We start from the raw sequence: 13601 nt of genomic DNA on the forward strand, positions 1-13601 counted from the left end.
GACTATCTATTAATGCTGAAATAAACTTGAGAGAGGCTCTTGAAGGACTGATTGCCTTTTAACAGCTGTAGGACAGATGGCTTAAGCATAAACAGCTTTTCCCCCATTCACCAGGCATTGAGATTATTTGCTTTCTGTAAATTCTCAATCCTTGACCTTTCCTAGAATTATTGTGCAATGGCATGGCTTTGGGCCATGCAGAAATACCCTCAAATGTCTATAAGAACTTCCATGATATAATCAATATTCCTATGGTTCATAATGTTCAGCAGCTTATAACAAAGGTAACTATTTTAACATGTTGTTTAACTCAAGAGATTTTGTTCATCACAGGAATGAATCTAGTAATCAAAAAGGACCCTGTGTCTAGTTCACCTTCCTGAGAGATGACTGTGATACAGTCCAACCCTGGATTTGATCAGGTGCACCTTTGAGACACACTCCTAGAGTGTTCAGCCACCAAACTCCTTTCTCTCATCTGCTGCTTGGCCACTGAGAACAGACTGAGGTGCTCCAAAGGTTACTTTCCTGGTCTACGGTGCCTCAGTTTTCCCACCTCACCTATGTCTTGTCAGCTCTTAGCAGAGGGGATTTTGTCAGCTAGAAGAACCACACCTTTGTCCTGTCATGTACTCAAAAATATTAGATTCCTCCTTCCATAGTCCTGCCTTTATGGTATCAAATGTTCTGAAATCACACTTATCATTTACAGTAAGTATGTTATAAAAGATAAAAATAATTATTGTAAGAATAAGAGTAATCATAAGGAATCAGTAACCATATATTGAGGTGGAGATAGAGATACCAGAATAAACAAACAAAGGAAGATATCAGAGCAATATTGTACCTTATCCCTGAATCTTAATCCTGAGCTCTAAGAATCCAGCTTTTTATTCTTAGCCCAACAGGGTAGAAAATAGCTGCTGCCTCTTATCTTCCTATCAGGGCTTAACTCATCTTCTTCTGTCAGTGAGAGCACTCATCCTGCTAACTAAGGACCTAAAGTAATTCCCTATGTCCAGGAAAACTAAAAACAAACACTAACTTCCATAGCAAGGCTTAAGTGTGGTTTGTTATCTGGCTATTTATATACATCATCCATTAGATTCTTGGGGAGCCCATTCTATGTATCCTGCCCCCCAAATGTGTATCTTTTTACCAGTCCAGAAGATTTTCCTACTTAATTATGACCCAAAGAGTATCTACATCATCTCTCACTTACTTCTCCATTGTATGAAACAACCTTCCCTGAATGACCTTCCCAGGTCTCTCCCTTAGAATGTACATTTATCATTGTCTGGAAGGGCCTCCTCCTCCTCCGCCACAGGAGTCTGGCCAAGACCAGTCTGGCCAGGCTGCCTCTTTCCCCACCCTCCAAACCTTGCAGGCCAAGGTGGGGGTTTAAACCCCTCCTAAGTCATACTCAGGCCTGCCAGGGTCTGGCCACACCGCCCCCCTCCCAGCTCAGCTTCCCTGACGAAGGGGAGGGAGGGCTGCTCTAGTGCCCCTGGGCTTCTGGTCTGAGCCACAGCAGTCATGTGCCTGCATTTCCAGAATGAAATATGGATATCTGTCCACTTGCAAATCGGTTCAATATCTTCAGGTTAGACTAACCCGCAAAGATCGAATCAATTCAGGCTCGGGTTTTTTGAATGTCTGTCCCTAGCCTATGAAAAGGCTCGTGCCCTGCCTCTTTAAACCAATTAGTCTGTAAGGTGCCACCTTGCCCGTCTTCTTCCTTTCTTTAGAGAAACATAGCTAACCACCTATTAGCAATATCATCCACTTCTTTCACAATTAAGGCCTGAATTCTCCTACATACAAGAGAGTTCCAAGAGACATTGTACCTTTCATAGACTGTGCTTCCCAGTGAGCAGATCACCTTATTTTTTTTCTTTTTCAATAAATGCAGACCTCAAGAAGGAGCCAAGTTTTTGGCTTCTTGTAAAGAATTGTCTGTTAGGAACAGATATCTATATTCACCCAGTTGATATATCCTTATGATATATTAAACTGCTATTTGTGTCCCCGTGCTGCCGTTTAAATGCCTTTTGATTAATACTTGTGTCAACTGAGTTTTGCTGCATTTAGTAGTAACATTTCTCAGTTCCATCACCAGCAGCCTTATTTGTTTTCAGGTATGACCCAATATATACTATAGTATCACCGCACTGGCTGCAAGACAACAAACCAAAACATCTCTTCTGACTAGTGGAAAATAGAACTGTATGACTTGCATAGAGCAATTTTCTAGATGGTTCAATTAACTTCTTTCTATATACTCTACAATAAGAAATGCCAATTTTATATTGCCAAAACAGATCATTTACACATTATTAAAACTGAACAGACAGTGAACTCTGACATTTTTCTAGTTATCAGCAAAAAATGTTGACTTCACTGACATCTGGCTCTTTATCTTCTATTTAGTGAACAGATACACACATGAACCTTAGTGCTTCAGGGTCAATATTTATCTTTTTTAGCTAAAGTCTGCAAACTTATGCAATGAAACAATCCAGGAGAACTTTGGTTTTATTCCTATTACAAAGATTACTTTTTTGTTTTGTTTCATGAATCATTTAAAATTCAATCTTTATCTGAGTAGAAGTCTTTTTAAAATTTCTGGAATCAATGTCAAACCGTTTCTCAGTGAATTGTGTAAATTGTTTACATTATTTAGTCTATCTTCCTGTTGTCAGTCAAGCCCAAATAGCAAGTTACTGATGGTAGTAACCATCTAGACTATGAATTGATCTCCTATCAATGGACTGCTTAACTGGTACCCACATCACAAAAAAGATCACAAATGGAACCCATATTAGCAGTCTCATCAAATACACAAAGGATTAAATGACTGTAGAAAATGAAAGCCTCTTTTGCTTGTAGAGATAGCACATCCAGAATGATACAAAGATATTGTTCAGAGGAAAGAAGCTTTTAAGTATTTCTTTTAATGCTTTAGATGTTCTGCAGGTAGGAAATCTTGGTGTCTTGTGCTGTTCACTAGACACTATCACACTAAATTCATTTATAAATGCTCAGTGATCTGGAATTTCTACTACTACTTTTCCCTAAGGCATGAAATGTTATTTATTTTGAGCCTTGTGATTTTTGTGTGTTGTGAAAATGCATACGTGTTTTCTGCTCAGCACAAACCAAATGAAAAATCTGGCATCTTGGAATATTGGCTCTGTCTTCCTGAAGTACATTTGATCCAAGTGAAATTATGCTATCTACATATCTGACCAGATTGTGCAGCTTGGAACAAAAGGATTCAGATTTGTCCTCTGCACAGGAGAGTTGGTGCTGCATGCTGAGAGATGTGTGGAGTGATTCAGCAAGTTATTTAACATAGCCAACTTTAGTTAGGCTGAACTGGATGTGATAACAACTTGGTAATGTCATACCAAATTTCACATGAAGAAAAACACCTTCTTGTGTTTAATATGGCATATGAAGTCATCCAAGTGACAGCTAATAAATATTTTTTCTCTATTACTGGCTGCTAGATTATGCATGTCCAGATGGGAAGCATATGCACTACCCATCCATTTGTTGGTATAGTGGGAGCAGATCACAGTCGTAGTCTTTGTGTATAAGGATTGTTTGTATAATCTCCGTGGATCTGCACTGTCATAGGGAGACGAGCAAGTGCGCTGGGTAGGGTAGAGAGTATCGTGCAGTGTCCCAGTAAACAGTACTGACTGTAAAACACTGCATGCGCCAATGACAAGGGCAGGTTCTCTCTTTCTCTCCAAGCCAGGGTGGTGTTCCAGCAGGAGCACACCTATGGAACAGATGCTTCAGAAATGGTGACTGCCATCCCTTCATAAACGGCAACCAGACCAGGTGAAGTTGTTCAGCTGAGACCTGGTGCTGCTGTTTCACTGAAAGAATTGCTTCCTTTTATCCCTTTTCTGATTTCTCTTTTGTAGAGAGGTTTAAGGTCTAATTCACAACAGCACATGTGAGTTGTACAACAAAATCTGCCTCTTGTGTAGAGTCTTACTAACTCCCTTCCTGAAGTTTGGTTTTATTAGCAAATAAATTACTGTTAGGATAACAAAATTCAGCTTGAGCCTTCTCCCCAAGCTTGGCTGCTCTGAGGGTGGCTCCCTCAGGACTGTTCAAGCAGCATCCTAGATTTTCTCTCTCAAGAGACACTAGCATCTCTTTTATCAGCCTCCTACTTCACTGATTCAGAACGTACTTAAATCTTTCCTAGTGAGAACAACACCTGCTAACAGGCAATCACGATGCCAGGCTTTCTAAGCAATGTACTGAAAGAGACAATACTGTATTAGCCAGAGAGTGGACAAAATAACCTCAGTAGTTTAATTTATGTAATCCACATGATTCCCGAAGATGAAGCAGTTCGACTCTGTAGATTTCACCAACGGAACAGAACCTCTTGACCTTAGAGTTATATTATTCTGACCTGCTACCAGCTTCTTTATCAAGAAGGAGGACTTGGAGGATTCTCTTTAATTTCCGGCTGTTTCACTTAGAAGAGCCATCAAGATGCACAGAGACACTCTGAGGATAAGTTCTAATGTGATTTACTTGTTCTGAATGCATCAGAGAGCAGAAGAGGGCCCTTCCATTTCTCCTTCAAAACAAAGAGGCTGGAATCTAAGTGTGCAGGCCGGGAGCGGTCTGAGGCCCTCGGGGGGGGGTTTTGCGTGGCAGGCTGTGGCCAGCAGCCTGGACACACCGGGGCGGGGAAGGCAGGTGGCAGGCTAGAATTAGGCACAGACGCTTAGTGGTTGATTAAAGATTATTTTACTTACACCGAAGATGGTCGCAGTGCAGGCAGGAAAACTTGCTTGAGTTGCAGTTACAAAACAAAACAAAACAAAACTCGAACCTGCAGGGCACAAGAGTACTTCGCAGGGGGTTTTCGGCGACGGGAAGATGCAAAACACGAGAGTACGTCGCAATGGGTTTTCGGCAACGGGAAGATAAACCTGCAGGACTCGAACCTGGACAGAGCTCTGGATATGCTCACACGAAGTTTGCTAGGCTCCGTGGAACTTGCGCGCAGGGAAGGGTATGTCGAGGGATCAGGCGGCGATGGGGAGAGGCGAGAGGCTGATCAGACCCCTATAGCCAGCTCTAAGGTACACGCTCTGGGTCCGATAGGCTCCGCAGCACACCTAGAGTTCTCCTCAAGATGTTTACAGAGTCCCCCCTTGCAGGGTTCTCCTCCGGAGATTTCCACCTTGGGCGGAAACCGCTCAAGCCTCTTATACGGCTAGCAAGCCAATCGCTAGCCGCCACGTGGGAATAATTTAGAACTGGCCAATAGTGGGACACAAATTTGTATACGAATGGCGGGAACTCCTTGCACCATGCATTTCTCTTTTGCAACCTAGAAATGCACCCTGCAAAGAAAGCTACGAGTGGCGGAAAATAATTTAGCAGTGCCGAAGCACACACAAACAAAAATCACACCCTTGGCTTGTGACACTAAGATTCTGGAAGTTTAAATCAGCCACTGCACCTTGTTTATGGCAATAATCAGGTGAGTAGAGCTTCAGGCAGAAACAAAAACAATCAAAAGATATAGCAGACTCATCTAAGTTGGTCCCCTTTTTCCATAGAGCATCCCATTTTTATCCCATGATGGCTGCCTTTCAAAGAATTTTTTTTTACTATTATTATCTGAATTTGCCAGTTGTTGGCTAGCTAGTAAAGATTCTGATAAATAATTCAAGGATTATGCTCAAGCTTTATTAACTGTACCAGTGTTATAGCTATATCTTGACATGGCAAGCAAGATATGAACTTATTTTTCCTATCATGAATATTGGTTTTCTTCAGTAGCAGAAGTGACAATGACTAAAATCATAAAGATTGCACAACGATATTCATTATAACTTTGATATCAATCAGAAAGGTTGTCTTACCTTTCTTTTTTAGGTTGAAGTTTTCTATGTTTAGCATCTACTTAAAGACTTTGTTTTTAATATGAGAAAAGGAATTCAGGCAATATTTTATAAAGTACTTCCCCTAGTTAAATGCATGCATGTACCTATATATATTAGATATCGTGTAACTGCATGGATAGCAAAATAGATGGGGTAGAAAATTAAAATTTGACATGGAAGTACCTCTCTGGGCACATCTACATGTGCATTAATGTGCCATAATTATGGTACATTAAGTTTAGTACCTGTAACAACAGGCACTAACTTAATGTGCTGTAATTGGCACTACTGCGCAGTAGCACCAGCGCATGTCTTTTACATGACATTGAGGTGCAGTAGACTAAACCTATTGCACATTAGTGCATTACAGTGTTGCCAACTCTCCTGATTTTTGGCATAGTTCTTAAAGTCTACATTTTGAGAATGTGAAAAAATATAGCTCTTTTATATTTATTTATTTATTTTGTTTTTTATTTATTTTATATAAATATATATATAAAAGAAAGAGCTACATTTTTTCACATTCCCAAAGTGTAGACTTTAAGAACAACACCGAAAATCATGAAAGTTGACAATACTGGCATTAGCATGGCTTTCACCGTGATGCATTAATGTGCAGTAGAATTAGTCTACTGCACTTTTTAGCATGTGTATACGTGCCCTCTAGGAAGTATTTTGAAATGTTTTTCCAAGATATTTTTTGTTAGCTGAATCATGGCACTTTGAAAAATTGCCTCAAACATCTACAATATATTTGGTAAGGATTTTATGGCATTCTTTAGTAACATTAAGAAGTTACTAAAGGACAGCTATGACTTGCATACACCCTTAGCTAAGTCACATATGCACCCTTAGCTAGATTTGTATTATGCATGTTGAATCTAACATACAAAAAAGTTATATGTGTACTTAGGTTCCATTTCAATCAGTCATATGCATTAGTGCTTTGCTGAATAGAGGATGCTTATGCTTAAGCACATTCTTTTTCTGAATCTGAAGGACCAATTAGGTGATTGGGCTAGAGGATTCTGGTAGTGTCTAGTCTAGTGGATCTCAATGGTTTTATGCTTCTCACCCCTCATTAGACTCAAGACTTGTTTGACTCAAGACACCTCTCAGAAAATGTCAGCTCTTAATTTTTGCTTTTTTTGGGTATGGAAAAATAAGAGTTGTTCTTGAATGGCAAAACACTCAGAAAGACCACAGCAAATCAGAAGGTTTTTAACGTTATGGATTCCTGTTTGAAAAATCTGGTTTTGTCTTGTGAACTGTGTTTGCACACCTAACAGTTCTACCATTGCATGGCACCCTGCAGCACCCTTGAAAGAATCTCAAGATATCACAGGGTGTTTTGGTATAACCAAATGATCTGTGTAATGAACATTTGAGTAAAACAAAACACTAGAGCTTGGTTTGCACAGTCGCTCTTAATTCTGGTGCTATGCACATATGCTTCATAGTCCATTCTACACAAAAACAGAAGGCTTCTCTTACATAATTTTTTTTTCTCTAGAACTATATAAGTGAAACATTTTTAGAACTGTGTAATTCTCTTTCAGGTTATTTTATGCCAGAGTTCATGAAAATGATCGAAAAATGCATAGCAAACAGTATGAAAACAGCATCGTTATAGGCTAAGTCCAATAAAGATATAAATAGTGATAGTTTGCTGCTGAATATAGTCCTCATATATTTGGATCACAGTTAGCTACATAGTTAACATTCAGTAAAGTGCACTTAATGAACATAGTGCTGGTGACTGACAAGAGATTATGCAGTACCTAGGTGATGACAGAATTATGAAAATAAATACTAAATGACTCTTGTGAGAATGAAATTAGGGTAAAAAGAAAAAGAATGGAAAACATATTGTAGGATTACACATGTTATTTTGAAAACTGTATGTGAACCTGAAATTAAAGTTTGTATTGCAATGTATATGTTTGGAGTAAAGTTAAGAGGTGCAATCTTACCTTTGCAGTTTCAGAAATACTGAATGTTTAATTATGCAACCCTTACATTCTCATAGCATGACTTTTAGTGATTTTTTTTACATCTTTTTATTAATTCTACCAAGTGCAGTATTCCAAGGCCTTGCTGCACAGTGTCCCTATTTCATTATCAACATTATTAAAATCTAACCATTACTAGTGCTAATTCCTCATGGCAAGCCCAGCAGCACAGCATAACCTAAGTTCAGTGTCTTCATAAATCAGTAAAAACCAACTACATTATGCAGGTTGTATGATGAGAGTAAGAGTATAAGTCCTGCTCCTATACTTATTGATTAGTATTGAAATATATTTCAAGTGACTATACTTCCTCTGAAATTGTGATAGGTATTCTGTGCATACTAGCTTTTGATAATTCATGAATTTCACTCTCTCATCCATTATTTCACAATGACAAAGCTATACTAAAACTCAAGAGATATATATATTTTTGAGATACATCAATGTTCTCATTCCACTGATTATAGTAGACTATTATGAAAGCCATATTTGTAATTTTTTTCAAAATTACTTTTATCACAAAGAAAAAAGCTTGATGAGCATTTAATTTAAAGAGCAGGAACAGTATGGATGTACAGTTCTCTAGAAAATAAAAATTATTTCATAACAGACTGTTTACTCTTGTTCTTTGCAGGTGAATTTGGAGAAGTATGCAGTGGGCGCCTGAAGACACCAGGAAAAAGGGAGATTCCTGTTGCCATTAAAACTTTGAAAGGTGGTTATGTGGACAGGCAGAGAAGAGATTTTCTGAGGGAGGCCAGTATCATGGGACAATTTGACCACCCAAATATTATTCGTCTTGAAGGAGTCGTTACAAAAAGTAAGTTATTTTCATGTTATCCTACTAGATCCACATCAAAATTAAGGGTTTCTTTAATGATAACAAGAATGGTATTGTATTTCCCAGTAATAACCCAAAACACAAGTGTATGCTAATTGCTAAAGAATGTGAAACCATTAATACAGGACAGTGTAACTTATGTGGTTTTAATAAAGAATGCTATATTTTTGTAGAAATCCACTTCATTCAAATAATACCCTTAGAGGATAATATTAAAAAGTATGGCAGTGCTTAAAGGAATCAAGAATCTCAGATGATGTCAATATGAAGGTGAATTATCTTGCAGAGGTAGAAAGCTGGTAGCTACATTTTTCTTTCCCCACAGGCAGCCATTTTCTATCATCCTGTACTGTTTTACTGATATTAGGACCAAAATGAAATCATTTCCTATATACAAGTAAAAAAGGAAATTCTCTTAAAAATTTGCTGTACACTTAAACTTCAGCAAAATATCAGAAGAAAACAAATATACCCAATTCCTGTTTCTTAATTCAGAATAAACTGTGTAATATCTTCAGCTTTATAGCTATTTTAGTTGAATGTTGAGAAGACAGAAAAACTTACCTCTTCCACAAAAACCATTAGTTTTAAACCCTTAACTTGACATGGTTTATGATTTTTCTAGTGTTAAAATGTACAGTGACTATTTCAGCATGAGGTAAAATACCTGGTAACATGCATTAAATTTATTTAAAGCAGACCTTTTTGCAGCATAGATTCCAAAGCATAGGAGGCATTATGGTCTCATAATTAAATCCTTGCCATAACCAAGCTATGATGTTTGCTGATTTGCAGTGCTTCCTTATGTTTATTTCTCTTTCAAGTGGATTTTGGCGTGGTGTGGCACAGAGTAATGTAGCAATGCAGACCTTTCTATTATAACCCTATCTATGTACCTAAAGCTACACTTGGCAGAAGTAAGATTATGGTTCTGTAGTTCATACAATGGACTGGAATTTCCATAGATTTACTCAGTGACCTTGTGCAAGTCAATCTCTTTAGGCCTTGGTTCCAAATCTGTGCAATGGGAATATTTACACTTAGCTTCATATGAATGTTGCAAGGAATATTGCATTAATGTTTATGAATATTTAGTTACTGCAGTGATGTTGGCCATGTGCTATTAACTTTCAGATAGATATAGTTTGATCTTTATTTCTACTTTATTCACTATTCCCCTGAGACTGCCATCATGGATGTCAGTGATTTCTGGCTAAGATAATATTGGGCATTTATGTGAAACATGGAAAACTGTAGGAATTTAATTGAAATCACCTGCTTGTTTCAGATGTCCTGCTGGACAGCCAACAGATAGCTCTACCAGCCCAGGTTGTTTTTTGTACCAGTGTCATATAAATGACATGGCTCCATATTCCATTACTCTTCAGTCAATCTTCTACCATACACAATGCATGTAATTTCTGAAAGAAGTTAGTTTGTGGTTTGCTGACATCACTTGTTTAAATCCATGCAGAATAGACAATGTACTTGGCAATGGCATTATTATTTAATCTTTGGCATAATTATAAATTATCATATTAATAAAGGTTTATCATCCACTCAAATGAGAAATTGGATAAGGATTAGGGAAAAACCATGTAAATTAATATATCAATATCATCTAATTATGCTGCTTGTTCCCACTATGAAGGCAACTGTGGTCTTAGATCACCTGAAATGGATAAGATATATTTCATAATTGTTGTGCTTTCCCCTAAGGGCACCATATACCTAGGTATGGTTTCCTGAATATTTACCTATAGGTGATAGAGTGCACAGTTGTATGGCTTACCATTATAGTTACACAGTTTTACAGAAAATATAGGCATTGCTGCCATATTACAAGGAGCTGGAACAGTAAAAATCTAGCAATATCACTGTGATTTCCTTTGAAAAAACAAATAATCTCATAGATTACATACAGATTAATTCTAATACTTTTGTTGAAATGTGGAGGGAGCTAAACTGTTAACGTTTCACCCTCTAGAGTGAATTGTGCAGCAATATCAGCAGGCATTCAGAACTCACTGCTACACACTCTCTTGCTGTTCTGCTATTGGGTTCTGCCATTGCTCCATACCATTTCACCTGCCTTTTCTGGGGTCCATTATGTCCCCAGCAGGGTTGTGAAGGCATAGTCCATGTGGTTCCTTGAATGCAAGCTCTAGAAATCTATCTGGTATCTACACAAGCCAATGAGGGAGAAAAGTTAATGATATTCAATGGACACTTCTAAGAGGGGCAGGCAGAATTCACCCCCAGATAACTTGGTTGTTTAATGATAAAATTATTAAGAATAAGACTGATAACAGCAGAAACTATTAACTGGTGTGCATACAATTGCACCAACCTATAGAGATACATCCAATACAATACGCTTGATTAACAGAGCTGTAACACTGTGTTTAGCATATATGTTTTCCCCTAGTCACCATTAGTTATTAAATTGTAGCCTTTACTGACATATATTGCATCAGTTTGTTACCAGTACTCTCCATAACAACATCATTGGCTATTGAACTGAAAAATAAAAAGGTATTTGATTGCAATAAGCAGAAGGGTCCTACCAAATCAATAATTATCGATCAGGGTAACAACAAATTCTTCCATACATCACACAAATGAGAGATCTTATGTTGCAGGACCAGGTAAGCAGAAGTTAGCATTTAAGTAATACTGTTCTCAGAAATTGCAGTGTATGTGGTCTGTCAAAGAAAAGAATGCTGTATTAGGCCTTTCACAAATGAATCAGCAGGCTTTTAAGGTTTCCCTCAGCAGATTTTTAATTCTCTTTTTTGACTGTTTTCTTTTTTACTCGCTCCATTCACAGCCCCTGTGCCAACAGTAGGGAGCAATGGGTAGTATGGAAGCTGGAATACTAACAATGCCACTGAAAAGTCCATTTTGCCAATAATGAACCTCCTATGACTTATTTGTTGGCTGAAGACCATTTTGTACTAGCAGTGCAGGCCAAAGCAGGCACACCACAGCACAGAATCTAGGCTTAGCATTTCATTAGTATCACTAGTCAAAGGGGCAAAGTCAAAGAGAAGAATTTGTTCACATTAGTTCTGTTTTAGAAACATTGATTAAGTGACTTGCAATAAAAAAGGCCATTCATTGTCTTGTAAGTCCATGATAGATGGGCTTGTCCAGACAAATGAGGAAAATCTGTGTTTTCCTTTCAAGTTAGTCTGACATAGTGGGGATGGGAGTCTGCTTTGGGAGCCTTTTCCAATGGCTCTATCTCTTCATTTCAAGTATACTCAGTTGTACTTGTGTATTGTTATACAAGCGGGCAACCTTTCATTAGCAAATGTGGGTGCAGATGAAGAGTCATATTCCGCAATAGTCAGCTATTACCGCAACCAGGAACTAAGCTGAGAATAAGACATACCTTTGATTTTTAAATCATGTGAGACACACTAATCCACACTAATTACTGTGCATACACCAGACTTATAAAGACAGGCAATTCCATGGCATTTCATAATTCTTCATTACTTCACTGCCTCCATTTCCCCCTTGCTAGGTCTTTCACTGGTCCAGCTAACTATCTTCCTAAAATTTTTTATTTTCAAAACAAATCAGTTTTTGATGGTCTTTCAGCATCGTGCACCAAGTCTAACTGCCATATATCACTACAGGTCTAATAATTATGGCTGTTTGCAGACATTAGGAAAAAAAGGCCCTTTACTTGAAGCTCCATGTACTCCCACACTGAGCCAGCACATCCCAAAAGAAGCAGTGTGTTGGACCCAGCTTGCCTGACATCTGTATGAATCAGGCGCTTCAGTGGGACTTTTTTGGTGATTTTATCAAATAGCTGATTGACTCAGCTTTAGATAAAAGTCCCAAAGAGCCCTGCTGAAGCACCCAATATATACAGACACTGCAATGCCAGGTCAAAGTAATGTTCTGCTTCTTCCAGTAAAGCACAGGTTTTTGCGGGGTGGGGGCAGGTTAACATCTGCAAATAGCCTATGTGCTATAACTTCAATGTCCTTCTAGACAGTATCTCGGACCAGAGAAGTCTATTATAGCTATTTTATTCTCACTTGAGATCCTTGAAATATTTTCCCTGCTCATCTTATTGATGTCACTCAACACTGATCCAAAATACTTGAATTCTTGGACACTCTGGAAGCTATGATTTCCTATACAAAAGTTTTGTTTTGCTGTTTCAGTTATGTTCTTGCAAATGATTGCCATATATTTGGCCTTCTCACCATTCACTATAAGCCTTACTCTCTTGGCTGTACATTTTAAAATTTCATACATTCTAATAAGTTCTACGGTGTTGTTGCATATGATGTCCAAATCATTTGTATATGCAAAGATTATTGTGCAATCTCCCGAGTAGAACCCCTTCTATGATTTCAGCCACCAATCTGACAACTAGTTCCCATGCCAGATTGACCAATAGTGGAAAAATTCATCACTTCATGTCAGGCCCGTTGCCATTTTGAAGGTATCAGAGAAGCTTCCATCCACTTTAACTCTCCCTTTCGTGTCTTTAGTACATACCCTTGTCTCGGACGGCTGGAGCCGACTCGAGGTGATTTTAGAAATTACTCGTTCGCTGGGCGGGCTGGTGAATGGAGAGGCAGACAAAGCTTAATGGTTGCAAAAACTTTACTTACGCCGCTTGTAGCCACGACGCAGATGGTCCAGTCGTTTAAACAACTATGTGAGTTGCTCCAGCTGGCAGGGCTCAGGCCAGCTAATCTGTCCACAAATTAAGCCGGCGGGGAAAGGGTACATCGAGGATTGCACTCGGCGATGGGGAGAAGAATCGATAGGTGATCAGTCTAT

The 13601-nt window shown here is 38.5% G+C and overlaps 1 protein-coding gene across 3 annotated transcripts in view; it reads left to right on the forward strand.

Moving 5' to 3' along the window:
• Positions 1 to 13601, forward strand: part of EPHA6 (EPH receptor A6) — a 978007-nt gene that overhangs the window by 764703 nt on the left and 199703 nt on the right. For all 3 annotated transcript variants that reach the window (XM_019476566.2, XM_059720587.1, XM_059720588.1), the window contains one exon: positions 8580 to 8765. In XM_019476566.2, coding sequence (XP_019332111.1) covers positions 8580 to 8765 — 186 coding nt within the window. The remainder of the gene's footprint in view (positions 1 to 8579; positions 8766 to 13601) is intronic.

The sequence above is a fragment of the Alligator mississippiensis genome, chromosome 1, assembly GCF_030867095.1.
Source record: "Alligator mississippiensis isolate rAllMis1 chromosome 1, rAllMis1, whole genome shotgun sequence".
Classification (NCBI taxonomy): Eukaryota; Metazoa; Chordata; order Crocodylia; family Alligatoridae; genus Alligator; species Alligator mississippiensis.